The sequence below is a fragment of the Bipolaris maydis genome (genome assembly GCF_028858645.1).
Source record: "Bipolaris maydis strain C4 unplaced genomic scaffold PSV08scaffold_2, whole genome shotgun sequence".
Lineage (NCBI taxonomy): Eukaryota > Fungi > Ascomycota > Dothideomycetes > Pleosporales > Pleosporaceae > Bipolaris > Bipolaris maydis.
This window is the reverse complement of record NW_027093858.1, coordinates 382,311-396,471: the sequence shown is the minus strand read 5'-3', so window position 1 is coordinate 396,471 and position 14,161 is coordinate 382,311. Positions and strand designations below refer to the sequence as shown.

At 51.2% G+C, this 14,161-nt stretch overlaps 4 protein-coding genes and 1 non-coding gene across 5 annotated transcripts; 3 read left to right on the top strand and 2 right to left on the bottom strand.

The window, feature by feature from the left end:
• Positions 1–61: 61 nt before the first annotated feature.
• On the top strand, positions 62–1,870 carry PSV08DRAFT_170568 (MmgE/PrpD family-domain-containing protein; the record flags this gene model as incomplete). The annotated part of the gene is made up of 4 exons (XM_014229542.2): positions 62–331; positions 389–1,166; positions 1,225–1,409; positions 1,457–1,870. The coding sequence occupies 4 exons, from the start codon at positions 62–64 to the stop codon at positions 1,868–1,870; spliced, it is 1,647 nt and encodes a 548-aa protein (XP_014085017.1).
• An 839-nt stretch (positions 1,871–2,709) lies between these two features.
• PSV08DRAFT_358626 (uncharacterized protein) lies at positions 2,710–4,726 on the top strand (the record flags this gene model as incomplete). Its single annotated transcript, XM_066092964.1, has 7 exons — positions 2,710–3,318; positions 3,376–3,464; positions 3,518–3,649; positions 3,705–3,762; positions 3,814–3,935; positions 3,985–4,259; positions 4,350–4,726. 7 exons carry the CDS (start codon positions 2,710–2,712, stop codon positions 4,724–4,726), a joined length of 1,662 nt encoding a protein of 553 aa, XP_065949708.1.
• A 3,186-nt stretch (positions 4,727–7,912) lies between these two features.
• On the top strand, positions 7,913–8,022 carry PSV08DRAFT_t9. Its single transcript has one exon. It is a non-coding gene; the product is annotated as a tRNA-Leu (tRNA).
• A 700-nt stretch (positions 8,023–8,722) lies between these two features.
• On the bottom strand, positions 8,723–9,426 carry PSV08DRAFT_383588 (uncharacterized protein; the record flags this gene model as incomplete). The annotated part of the gene is made up of 2 exons (XM_014229544.2): positions 8,723–9,103; positions 9,211–9,426. 2 exons carry the CDS (start codon positions 9,424–9,426, stop codon positions 8,897–8,899), a joined length of 423 nt encoding a protein of 140 aa, XP_014085019.1. The 3' UTR covers positions 8,723–8,896.
• Positions 9,427–10,625: 1,199 nt separating this feature from the next.
• On the bottom strand, positions 10,626–13,771 carry PSV08DRAFT_383572 (ferric reductase NAD binding domain-containing protein; the record flags this gene model as incomplete). Its single annotated transcript, XM_066093424.1, has 3 exons — positions 10,626–12,424; positions 12,475–13,395; positions 13,765–13,771. The coding sequence occupies 3 exons, from the start codon at positions 13,769–13,771 to the stop codon at positions 10,833–10,835; spliced, it is 2,520 nt and encodes an 839-aa protein (XP_065949707.1). The 3' UTR covers positions 10,626–10,832.
• Between the last annotated feature and the right edge of the window lie 390 nt (positions 13,772–14,161).

Genomic DNA, 14,161 nt, shown 5'->3' with positions numbered 1-14,161 from the left:
GACTGTCCCTCTTCTCCAGAGCTGCATTGACGTCGTCCGGCACGACAGAAGCTAATCAGACATGTCGGCCTTCAGTCGCAACCTGTGCAGTACCGCTTCACGAAGCCTTCGATCGCGAGCCAGCGTTGTCACCAGAGCCACCAGGCCGATTGCTCTCCGTGCTTTTCCCTCGCTGCCAGTAACCTCCAGAGCAATAGCTGCGTCGTCATTCTCCACCATGACAACCCTCAAGAGCGAAGTGAAGCAGTCGCTCGCCAAGCGCGAGTATGATCCCGAAATCAAGGACATGGCCAGCTACATCCACAACACTCCCATCGATTCAGAGCTCGCGGTAAGCTCCTATGAATATCGCTGTCGAGAATAAAGGCTAACGTCGGTTCTCGAAAAGTATGACACGGCTCGCTGGGTGTTTATCGACACGCTGGGGTGTGGTCTCGAGGGTCTGCGTTTCGAGCAATGCAGGAACATTCTGGGTCCTGTCGTCGAGGGAACAGTTGTTCCCAATGGCACAAAGGTGCCCGGTACCAACTACCAGCTTGATCCTATCAATGGTGCCTTCAACATTGGTGCCATGATCCGCTGGCTCGACTTCAACGACTGCTGGCTAGCTGCCGAGTGGGGCCACCCCTCTGACAATCTGGGTGCTATTCTTGCAACTGCCGACTGGATCACTCGTACGAACAAGGCGGGAGGCAATCTCGGCAATGGAAAGATCTTCAAGGTCAGAGATGTGCTCGAAGCCATGATCAGGGCGCACGAGATTCAGGGATGCATGGCTTTGGAGAACTCCTTCAACAAGGTCGGACTGGATCACGTCATTCTCGTCAAGCTTGCGTCGACCGCTGTCGTATCCAAGATGATGGGCCTCAACGAGGCTCAGACGCGTGACGCTATCTCGCAGGCCTTTGTCGATGGCCAGTCAATGCGCACGTACAGGCACTCGCCGAACACCATGTCTCGCAAGTCGTGGGCTGCTGGTGACGCTTGCCAGACGGCCGTCAACCTCGTGCTCAAGGTCATGAAGGGGGAGCCAGGTCTCCCCACTGTGCTCTCAGCCCCTACCTGGGGTTTCTACGACGTCAACTTTGGTGGAAAGCCATTCACCTTCCAAAGGGGCTACGGCAGCTACGTCATGGAGAACGTGCTCTTCAAGGTCTCGTATCCTGGTGAGTTTGCAGTTGGATCCTTTTCCTTTTTTGTGACACAAATTAATCCTGGTGGCAGCTGAGTTCCACTCCCAAACCGCCGTCGAAGCCGCCCAGCGCCTCAACAAGAAGCTAAAGGCCATGGGTAAGACCGCAGAAGACATTGAACACGTGGTAAACCGGACACACGAAGCTTGCATACGGATCATCGATAAGCAGTTCAAGCCAATGGAGAATTTCGCAGATCGTGATCACTGCGTTCAGGTAAGCTTACACTCGATGACTCGGGTCTGAAGCTGACTATGTGGCAGTACATGGTAGCCACCATGTTCGTCTTCAACCGCCTCGAAGCCACCGACTATCCAGATGATAGCGAAGCTGCGACTTCAGCGCTAGTTGAGTCGTTGCGACAGCGAATTAGCTGTGTCGAGGACCCCCAATTCACAAAAGACTACCACGACCCAGAAAAGCGGACCATCTCTAATGCGCTCACTGTCACGCTCAAGGATGGCACAGTACTGGAAGAGGAAGTAGTTGAGGCTCCTCTTGGCCACCGTCTGCGACGTGAAGAGGCCAAGCCTGAGATTCTCGCTAAATACAAGAGGCACCTCGGTCCGCATTACCCGGCGGACCACGTCGACAAACTCGTCACTTTGGCCCAAGACGGTAAGACACTTGACAACATGGACATCGACGAGTACGTCGATCTGTACGTGAAGAACTAGAGATTAAGCCTCGGTTCCGCAATCATAGCTAGATTAAGAGACTTTGTCGTAGGGCATCTTGGCACAAGCTGACGAAATAGCCTTGTCGCCAATACAGCCAAATGCAGCCTCAGGCTCTGCGCCTCAGTATATTTTCTGCTCTGCACGTCCCTGTCGCTTGCGCCTGGTAGTCACGTTGAAACGTCACACATGAACGCCGCATTGACCATGTCATATAGTTTTGCAATATGCCATACACGCCGCGTGATCTTAGCCTGCCGACATATCTGTACCACCATAGTAGCAGACGCACCATGACGGTTTTGTTCTGACTGGGGTATCTTCCGACCTCTATATCGGAGTTGTGGGGACATATCGCTCGACCGATATTTGGGTAGAAGGTTCCACCCTAGCCTCTTCCCGGGATGTTCGTCCCTCCCCACTAAACATGATTTACAAGGTGAGCCCGGAAGTGGCTTCGCCGTCCGCCAGCCTGGCCAGCTTAGAATATGCTATGTCGGGGCCAGCGGAAACTCGAGTAAGACAGGGCTCCACACATCGGCAGAGGTGGCGGTCATGGCTGCGGAAATTGGCACCGTATACTCCATATCTCAATTGTGGATGAGTAGCGTTGCGGCTATCCAGGTGCCCAATAGAGCGGGTACGACTGGCGTCTGGCTTATCATAAGTACCCTTTCAAAGACTGCCTTGTCGTTTAAAGTACCATTATCAATCTCTTCTCACTGGACATCATCTTCTCTTTCGACATTTGGCAGAAGCCATCCCTGTCTTCATTGTCCTTCGTCTCTATACCCCTCCCCCCTTTTTGGACTTTGGTATCTTAGTCGTGTGCTTGCACAATGTCCTTCACACCAACCAGCTCGATTGTCGATAGGAACAGCCTGAATTCGCTCGACAGTGCGGAAAAGGGCCTGTGTGATAGCGCACTCAAGTCAACAGCACCTGGGTTTGTGTACATAGACCCGAGAAGATCATTACTGGCTCCTCCACCATCATTCCCAGTCTCTCCTGTACACCACGGCATAACACCCCGTGCAAGCATACCCGATTTCTCACTGGCTGGCCTATCATCATGTCCAGTCTCTCCTGTGCATCAGGGTATAACACCATGCACAAGCGTGCCCGATCTGAATCTGGGTGCAGGCGGACAAAACCCTACTGGTAACGAGCCCAAGACTACAGTCAAGGAGAAGATTACAGACAAGCCACAAAAGCCCAAGATCAGTCGATGGATCCTGTTCAAGCTCTGGTTCAACACGTACCGAAAGTTCTTCACGCTCGTTGTCGTGCTGAACCTCGTAGGCATCATTTGCGCAGCAACCAACCACTTCCCTTATGCCGAAAACCATCTGGGTGCTTTGGTGTTGGGCAATTTGCTCTGTGCAATCTTAATGCGAAATGAGCTTTGGATGCGCTTCCTCTACATGGTCGCCATTTACGGTTTGAGCGTATGTATCCGTCCATGCCTACCGTCTCAAACACCCATCACTGACCCATCTGAACAGTGGACACCGATCCCCGTAAAATTGGCAGTGGTCTCAATACTCCAACATGTGGGAGGTATCCACTCTGGATGTGCCCTCTCCGGTGCCGCGTATGTTTATACAACACTTTGGAATAAGGGGGTGTGACTAATGGTCAATACAGTTGGCTCGTCTATAAGATTGTCGACATCATCAAGTACCACAGTGTGCACCACCCTGCCGTCATTGTCAGCGGCATTATCACGAACGTGCTCATTATAATCTCCATCGTGAGCGCATTCCCCTGGGTGCGAAAGTAAGTTGATGGAGCCAAGCCTGCTTTTGTACCACCGGACTAACACGTTATGCAGCACCTACCACAACGTTTTTGAGAGACACCACCGCTTTGTTGGATGGCTAGGTCTTGCAGTATGTGATTCAGTATGTCTTTTCAACAATATGGGTACTAAAATGCTCTAGATGACATGGGTTTTCGTGATCATGGGCAACACTTACGACATCAAGCGTGGAGAGTGGAGAAGCGACGCTCACAGTCTTCTCAGTTCACAAGAACTCTGGTTTGCAGTCTTCATGACAGTCTTGTAGGTCTATCTTCAGCGCGAAACCCTTCCCATGACTAACACTTGACAGCATCCTCATTCCCTGGCTCACTCTCCGCGAAGTACCCGTCGAAGTTGAAATCCCTTCACCCAAGGTCGCAGTTCTCAAATTCGAGCGCGGTATGCAGCAAGGTCTCTTAGGCCGTATCAGCCGCACGTCCATTATGGAATACCACGCATTTGGCATCATCAGCGAAGGCCGTAAGTCCGGCTGCCACTACATGATTTGCGGCGTGCAGGGCGACTTCACCAGAGGTCTCGTCGCCAACCCGCCCAAAACTGTGTGGACACGGCAATTGAAGTTCGGTATGTGATACTATTTTTGCCTCTCACACAGCCTCAACAAGGCCCCACATCCACATGAATAACAGCTGACGACGATACTCCTGACTACAGCTGGACCCGGACACGCCTCGGCCATGTTCAAGCGCGGAATTCGCATCTGCACGGGCACAGGTATCGGCGCTGCACTCTCTACCTGTATCCAATCGCCCAACTGGTTCTTGATCTGGATCGGCTCAGACCAAGAGCGCACATTTGGACCCACTGTCACGGGCCTGATCCACAAGCATATCGAGCCCGAGCGCATGATTCTGTGGGACAGCAAGAAGCGAGGCGGCCGCCCGGACACAATGGCTCTGCTGCGCGATACGTGGAAGAGTTTCGGCGCTGAGGTTATCTTCATCACAAGCAACATGCAAGGCAACGATGAGATGATGCAGGGCTGTGCACAGGAAGGCATGCATGCTTTTGGCACCTTGTGGGACTTTTAAGATTTCGATATCTGGATTTCCCTTTGTTTTTTTGTTATCTTGTTTCTGGAAGTGAAGCCTCAAGTGCTGAGGTGAGAATTACGAAACTGCCCGGGGGGGGAGAAGAAAGTAAAAAAACGATAACCTTGTGCCCACGGTTTGAGCCGGAACAGGGAACACAGTGAAGGGAAAGGCTGAAACGATCGGCCAGGGGAGCTTGTCCTAAGTATCCAGAAACCATTTTGGTGGGATTTTTTCCTTATGGGGAGCTCTTTGTGAGCAATTTCATCTTAATGATTGCTTGTTTCGTTCTTAGCGCGGGTTAGACGGAGGAAGGGGGGTTGTGTCTTTCCTGCATTACTACATCATTTTTCACATTCTCTCCTAGTAAGTTTTATCCTTAGAAGGTCTTGTACATGGGCTTGCGTAGATGGGGTTGGAAGCGACGTCGCTCTCTCTTCGGATAGTACTATGTAGATAGTTTTATCCATTACCACTTCAATCATTACATGTTCATAGAACAGTTTGCACAAACTTCTCTTCTAACATTATTCACATTTTTGTTTTCTACATTTAGCAGCATGAAGTCCCTGAGCCTCGGCACACCACAGACATCCTTATCACGCGGACAGCAGACAAATCTTACCTCATCAATAATATGGCCCGTTATTACGCCAAAACTCTGTCGCACACAGACTGATGCCAAAAGTTTAAACACAAGAATACATCATCTTTTCGACCATTCAACAAACAACCGCAATGGTATGCGATAACGCTACTACAGAAACACTAGTCTTGTTCTACGTCAACGTCAGATTCTATTCTCGTATCCCCTTTTCTTTCTCTCCCTTTCTCGAAGCTGCGCGACGGCTGGGAACTGAAAGTCTATCGATCAGCTGGATATCTCCGCTTATCTGTGTCTCTCGCAAAAAACATCCTAGATTGCACACAGTACTGATGTACATCTGCATATACCGATCGTCGCGTGACTTCCATCACGCACCTCGGGATCAGTCTGGCAAGCGCACAATCACGTTATCTTCATCGGCAGACATATATGCTTTCACACAAAAAAAAGAGTATGTATATACTAGTTTCCAATAAAGACAGCTCCACTCCCTCCTCCCCCTGCCTTTCCCTTCTGTGCCACAACGGTTTGCTTGCACCCTGTCTTACACCCCCATTACCCTGTCCCACACCACTCTATCGACGAGAAACGACAAACATTCCACCGGGAAGCTCCCGTACGCGGATAGATTAAGTCCCCCCAGCCCCCCAGAGCGGCCAGGCCTCCTGGGGCGCAACTAGGAACATGCATGGAAGCCCGACGCCTTTTCTCATGGCGCACCACGATACACTTGGCCAAACCCACCCGACTGCCCCATTGCGAAGGTGAGTTGAAATAATTAGTGGGGTTGTAGAGTTGGATTTCTCGCACTCTGCCCACCCTATATCAGAGTCAGATTCCTTGGCGTATCGCCGACGTCGCGTGCGCGATGAGCGTCGTCGGAACCGGGGAAGGGTGGGCCGGGTAGTGGACATGGGGAAGGGTGGGTTGTCAAGCGTGGGGATACACTATTCGAGAAAGCGAGATACGTACGTACGACAGATTAGACCTTGGCATTAACCGGTGGCGCGCGTGGGGGAGGGGGGGTTGTTGCAAGGTGCGCTCGCACTCTCAGATGCTCGCCATTATGTGTGAAACCGGGTATTCGGTACGCGGGAAAAAGGTAGGTTCGGTGCCCACGCGCATGTTGACGACGTCATCGTGTGTGGACGGGGGTTGGATGGGGGGGTGGTTAAGGTAGCAAGGTTAGTTGGGTAGTATGATTGCCTAGCCATCCAAGAGAAAGAAGAAACAAGATCAAAGAAAAATTGGCATGATGAGAGGATCTTGGGAAAGCAAGAATGGTCCTCACGGCAAGTCGGGAGCCTAGATCCGGGTTAAATGATTTACGTGCTACACTGTGTTGGTTTCCCGTTTTGTTTTGCCAGCCTCATTACTTGCAGTAGTATGCGAAGTAAGCATCCACTCACATACTTGCTACCGCGCTCCCCGCGGCATGACAGGAGGTGTGGGAGCACATGACGTCCAATTTTCGCATTTGAACCACCTTGTTTCTTGTAAACAAGGAACAAACATCGTCACAAAGACCCCCTACCTATCGCAGTACAAAGAGACCAACAAACTTCCCAGATGAAACTCAACGGATGAAGAAACCCATGTTACATTTTTCTTACAGACCTATAGAAAGCTGATATGTAGCACCGATCTTACCGCCTTTATTTCACTTTGTATATGTAGAACGGGGTTGCGACATATATTCTATCTACTACTAGACCTACCCACACTTGGTCCAGACAAACCTTAACATCCTCACGATCTCCATCGTGAAAGAGAGAGAAATCGCATCGACCAGGCCCACCGCACCTTGTCGCAAAACAACAGAGCAGATTCGTTGTTTCAACGCTCATTTTAAGAAATAAAGAAAAACTTTGCGCAGTAAAACCTCTCCTCTCATTTCACATATAGTAAGACACGTGTTACACGCAACGCGTCCCTTCATCCATCTTCGCGCAAAACAAAACCCCCGAATGCAATGCACTCCTCCTGCTCCTTCCCTTCTCGCGCTTTCACCAAAACCCTTTTTTACCCCTCCCTCATCGGTAAACCCTGCCGCACATGTACATCCATGTATGAAAGAAGCACAAGACAAAAAATTCCCCGCCGCACATGGAAATCCCCCACCTCAAAAGCCTTCTTCCAACCGGAGGATGGTTTGGGTGGGGGGACGACAAAGACGGAGAAAAATATTGTTTTTTTCTTTATTGTAGCCTACGTGAACAAGATCAGGGATAGAATAATCCATTCACATTATTGCTTGTAAAAAAAATACATGTCTATATAAACAACCCCCCCCCCCCCTTGTTGTGATGACTAGATATCTGTCAGACAAAAAAGAACCCATGTAACAATCTTGCATTCGCATCCGTAACTAGTTAGTTATCCCAGATATATAACCCTGTCTCGAAAGCAGAAAAAAAAACCGGGGCCTAGCAAAAAAGGTGTTAGGGTTGCGAGATGTGGGGCTGAGATATGCCATACCGGATTTGGGTAAAGCTGCTATCACTTCCTCTTGTGTTTTTTCATACAACACTGAGGACTTAGAGGATGGAATTGGATTATCTTCCATCACAAGTTCATCAGACAAGATGGCCGAGCGGTTAAGGCGCATGACTCAAGCGAAAGCTTTCCTCCTCTTCGAGGAAGTGTTCATGTAGAGAAATCTGCGTGGGTTCGAGTCCCACTCTTGTCAGCATCTTTCTTTTTTGCTTGCTGTGTGATCAGTTTTTTTTTGGTTTGATAGCTTGGACTACTGGTCATGCTCGGATGATGGGTGGTAGTAGGTAGTGGCACGCAATGTGTGGCGTTAGTCGTGTATATTTTTTGCGCAAATGTCTTCGGGATCGCGCGGAAGCTAAGTAATGGCCATGAAAAGGAAACGTAACTTCAAGTAGGACACAAGTCATAAATAGAACAATGTAGGCTGGATAAGAAGCGGTCTATTTGCATTGGTGCCGCAGACATGTCAACTACAAACTACGTACACATAACTAAAAGCGGGAGAAAAGCAAAAAGGCACTAGACAAGGGGAATAGTGATTTACATAAAATATGGACAAAAGAAGCTAAAGAAGCTAGCAAGCAGAAACTTCTTTTCACGGAAATAAGGAAACCAAGGCCATGGAGGAGGGTGGTGGTAGTGGTGGTTCCTGCAGCGTCGATCCTGAGTGGCGTCTTGCACCTGATCTACAGCCCTTGGATGCTGGTAATCAGAGGGACGAAGAGAGGAATTGCGAGTTTGTACGATAAACGATATGAACAATTGATTTAAACCCAGGAAAGGCAAATGAAGAAGACGGTGGTATTTTCCCGCAAGGGAAAAAAAATAAGAAGTAGCGAGTTACCAAAGGAATTAGAATTGGAAGCGGAAGAGGAAGCCAGAAAAAAAAACGCCTAGTAGCCGCGAGGCATTCCAGTTTAAAAAAAGGAATATAGGATATGAAATATCCGGTTGCGTCCGCGAGGACATTGGGTAGTCTGTTTTATAATCTCGGCATGATTATGCGAGACTGAATTGAAGGCCAAAGCGATAAAAGAAAAAGATGTGGGGGATGGCAGGTCCCAGATTTATATGCGGCGATCGAGGCGATCCACACGGGCTTTGAAGCCTTTTACGATTTCGCCAATGCGCCGGACCTTGTCGAATTCGACCTCGAGCTCGTCGATTTCGCGGAGGATGGCGCGGAAGCGGGCGATTTCCGCGTCAGCCATTGCCATTGCGTTGCCCGCGCGGTCGTACTGCACTTGGGTTGCTGTTTGGGTCTGTTGGGTGAGCTGGGGGAGTGTCTATTAGCTTTGAACGTCTATGTATATTGCTAGATCTGCTTTCCATTCCTACTACAATGTAGACGGAAGAAGGCTGAGAGAGAAAAGAAACTCACGTATTGCCAGCGCTGCTGAATCGAATACATCAGACGGTCAAAATGGGCGCTGAGCGCCTGCAAACTAGAAGGATCCAGGAGGAGACGGCCCTGGCTAGAGGCGTGAGAAGCAGCGCGCGACGAATTGGAGCCTTGCTGCGAGGCGGCAATTTGCTGCTGGAGATATCTGCTCTCGCTCGAGTTGAGGCCCAGTTCAGACACTGGGATGGCAGACATGTGCACATAGTTATCTTAAGAACATGGTCGGTCGGGTGGAACCTGCTTGGTCTCTCTCTGTATGTCTGCTTTCCCTCTGGTGCGTATGCGTGTGTGTGTATGTGCCGGTGTGCCGGTGTGCAGGTGTGCAGGTGTGTGTATGTGCGGTGTGACGCCTCGTGCTTAATTTTAGCTGTAGCAATTGTTGCTAATGGGCTATGGAGCTGCTGGGAAACGTTACGACATACATGCGTCGAGGAGGAAATGGGAGACGAGGGGGGAGTGGGGATATGCAAGCTGATGTTGTTTGGGACTATGGGGGACGGGGGCAGCTGAGGCCCGCCAAGTGGCCGGCTAGGTATGGGGGAGGGGAGGAAGTGCCAGACAAAGCTACCGGCCTATGTCACCCCCAGAAAAGCAAAGACCTGCGAACGCCCAACTATCCCACACCCTCATCTCCTCTTAGCCCCGGCTGCAGCCCTACATCCTGCCGCCCGAATCCCGCTGGGTGTGCAGCTGTCTGGCGGTTGTGCAATGATGCTTGCAGCTGTGCTGTTGTTCGCGACACTGCACGTATCGCAATCAAGCGAGCATACTGTACGGCAGTCGGCCGTCTGCGAGCCCCTCCTCTCTCTTCCCCTTCCACTCGTCCACCAGAGCCCGCCACCCGACGCTGAACCACCATGACCGCTGTGCTTTTTTCTGCGCTTATTTACCACCCCCCAGTGCTGTGCCATACAGAGCCACCGAAGCGCGGGACACCAACTCCGCATGCACACCCTCTTGCCTCGAGCCGACAAGGGTGTCCTGATTGTGCCGTTACGTCCATGGGTGAATGTTGACCCCACCAGCTCCCTTGGGGCGAGGAGGGGGTGCTGAACACAACTCCCGTCCGGCCATGGACGAACCAGATGCAGAAGGTGACAATGCCATGAGCAGCGTGATGTGCCCTTGCCGCTGCCCTCATACACCGACAACCACGCCTCAATCAAACCTCTTTTTATGTGGCTTTCACAAAAGAGCACAAGACTTACCGAGGCAGCACGCCCCCCGCGCACAGCAGCCCTTCGCCGCAAAAAAGGGCTGGACAAGCAAGACACCACCATCTCTGCGACAAAAACGCTCGTGCCTGTCAAGACTCTGGCACATATAACGTGTATCCTTGGATACTTGGTGACAATAGTCAGAGTTTGTTTCATAAGACTACAAGGTTTAGATTTACCCATATTAGCTCCTAGCCTGGGGTATCCTGCTCATAGAAAAAAAAAGGAGAGCTGACTTGCTCATATTCGTTCAAGTCGTCATACGTGTACAGGTATAGTGGAACACAAAAGGAAAAAGAAAGGGGTATATACACCAAGCCTACCAACGCTATGCACAAGGGAAGAGAAAAGGGAAGTTGAGACGGTCGCGGGACCATGAATGCTTTACAAAGCGTAGTTCTCGGCGTGAAGGAAGATTTCGTCGCGCCCACTGTCATTCCACACACTTCGTTGCAACTGCGCAACAGTCTCGCTGACACTGATGCGCATTGCCGGTGGTCCGCACACAAAGACACAAGTGCGTCTGCCAAAGTTTTTACTCAGTCCCTTGAGTAGATACGGTATATCTGGGCGTCCGTATTCTGTGCTCCACCCGTCCTTCTTCTTGACGGCGGCGGGCAGAAAGGCAAAGCGCATCAGGTTCTTTTGGAACTCGGTGGGCGTCGAGGGGAAACCAAAGTCGAACCCTTGCGTAGTCTCAGTAGGGTTGTGGACAATGCTAGGGGCCATTGCCCCAGAGCCGGCCGCGACAGCCTGTGAAATATCAAGAGAAAGGTTACGCTCCTGACGGCGGGCAGCCAATCCGCGGGGCGCCGGGGCAATGAGGTCGGGGTTCGAGCTATTTGCTGACTCTGCGGAGATACTGCCGTTGTTGTGGCTGGGGCGCGGTGGGGCAAGATGGCCCCTGTTGATAGGCAGCAAGTGCGCCTGTGGGAGCGCGGTAATGCTGTCTTCGTTCTCGCGTCGAAGTTCAGACTCCTTTTCTGGGTCGCCTTGCGCTTCGTCGCGGATAAGGGCCGAGTGTCGCTTGGACGAGATGCCGGACAAGCGGTGTTCGGCGATATTTTGGAATGCATCGTTGACCTTGTCGTGGAAGTAGAGCGACACTGGACGTGTCGGTGTCTTTGCACTAACCAGTCCACCAGCAAGGCTGCGCTTCGCTGCGGTGATGTAGAACTGACATTCTACTGTCTCGGGCGGTGCGTACTCTCGACAAATACGGAGTTCTTCCTTGAACCACTCCATCGTCTCAGGACGCTTGAGGGCCCAGATGACGTGAATCTTGCGTGTGACTGCCTTGCCATCACGCATCTTCTTAATCAAGGATAGCAGTTGAGAAACAATGGCGGTAATGCCGCTACCACCAGCGATAAGTACAACGTCATCAAAGGCTTCAATGCGTCGTTGCATGCCTCCATAGGGACCATCGACAAAGGCCCGGTAGGTGTGCCATGGACCGTGTTGGAGGGCTTTCTCACGGACCTTCCTGGTGAAGCCTCCAAATGGTCGGAAGACCAAGACCATGTCGCGGTGGCCCTCGGCATATGTCGAAGGGAAATCTTCGCTGCAGAGCGAGGCGATGGTGAAAGGGTGGTTCTCGAATACAGAGATGCCAGGCATGCGGAGATAGACGTATTGTCCAGGCCTCCATCTCATCTGAGTTGGAATGGTGATCTTGATGGCGTTCTCTGGCATGAGGGTTACAGCACACTCGTCGCCTATGAGCCATGACATACGTCCTGGACGAGTCCAGTTGAGGTAAAAGAGCCGCATGATATAGGACGACAGCCATATGGCAACAGTCGAGAGTAGGTAGTCCCAAGATGTTAGGTAGTTGTTGCAATGCCAAAACATCATGCCGAGGAAGACAATAGAGACTGGCACATGGAGCGCTACAAAGAGCTCGTACATTCGGTGGCGGAGAGGGGCGATCGAGTGCATACAAAGAAAACACAGGGGGACAAGCGCTGCGATACCTGGGACATGTCAGTTTCTTATACATGACTGCTGAGATTAGCAAACATGCCTGTGCCGTAAATGTACATTCCCTTGTTTTGTTGGAAAAACTGATTGAAAGACTGTCTCGCACCCTTTTCCCAGATCGGGGTAACGTAAAAAGGGACAGTGTGTATGATGCTGAGACCCAGACAAATGTACGCTGCCCATCTGTGCAACACATTCAATCGTTCGTGGCTGATACCAGTCACCATGGAGATGAGGTTCGCCTTCATCGCAAGTGCGACTATCCAAGGCATGAGAGCAACCGCCATCATCCCAGAGCGAACTGCCAGTGGAGGCGATCCATAAGCAATGCTGTCCCAAAATAGTGGCTGAGGGAGGGTGCAGTAGAGCACTCCGAGGATCAAAGCAAGTGACACGATCACAATTGTCGACAAAGATGGAAACACAATAGGCCTCCATCCTTTCTTGAGCTGAATTTGCGGAGTCGGTCGATAGAACACGAATCGGAAAAAGGCCACTATGTTGTTAATTGGGCCCACTGACGATACACTAGATTGCTGTTTTGGCACACTTGGTAGCGGGCCTTCGCGAGGAAAAAACTTCATGGTGGACTTGTCAGTATCAAGTACTGATAGCTCGTAGTCTGTGGCGGGAGATGATGTCTTCGAGGACTGCAATACCTCTTCTTGATGTAATGCTGTTCGGATCTTGTCCGTGAATAGGTGGTAGTATCGCATAAGCGCCGCAATGACCAACAAAGGTATGCAAAAGTAGACATATGCCAACGCATATTTTCCACTCTTGTTCCATGGGTCAACCGTGTTTGCTTCTATCAAGCCGGGCGGACTTGTGCTGTTGAATGGAATATTCACCCGCCGTAGTAATGTTGAGACGGATTCCGCGATGTTGTGCTCGGCGTGTGATACAGCGATACCCAGCTGCCCCATGGCCACGCCTGTCCGTGCCATGAGAGCCTCCCGAAGAGCTGGCATCTTCGAATTCGTAGGTGGTGTTTGTAACAATCGGTGTGGTGTTTGTTTCGTAAATCACCTCTGCCAGCAAAAGTTGAACCGCAACGTAGACGCGTCCTGGGCCGGCGAGTAATGGGTTCGAGAAGGTGATTGCTTGAAGGACATCCGGGGTCCCGGTTCTACATGGATGATGACAAGGTCAAGGCTCGTTTATTGTGACCATGCGCTCCCGCGGCGCGGCGGAAACTGTATCCAGGATTGATATTATGCTGTGGTGTGTAGGATCGACCCCGTCTAGTAGGAAGCTAGGTCCACCTCTTGTTTTTGCTTTGCAACGACGGTATCCGGTACGAATGCTCGCAGATGTTGTCGAGACACCGGACGGGGCATGCGCGCTGAAAAGTAGATAGCGTGCGTGAGCAGGAGCCCAGTTCCTTAAGTCCTGTGGCTAAGTGGGGTGCGGGTGACTCGCAGGGGATAGGATTGTCGTATCGTGGCAGCAAATGGAGAATGATATTCTGCCGCTCACCACAGCCCACGCTATTGGGCCAAGATGTGATTGCCAGTCCAGGCCGGGGGCGTCTCAAAAGGGTAATCTAGAGCCTAAAGCGCGCCGTCACACTCCGCAGCCTGCATCAAAACACATTAGATTATCGAAGGGCTTTGCAGCTATCACCGGAATGCGCTTCATGCACTGGGCCTTGCGCTCTGACTGGCGAGTAGCGGACGGCAAGGAAGCGGACCGATCTTGGTCTTCCCTTTTAAGCGAGGGGCGCTTTC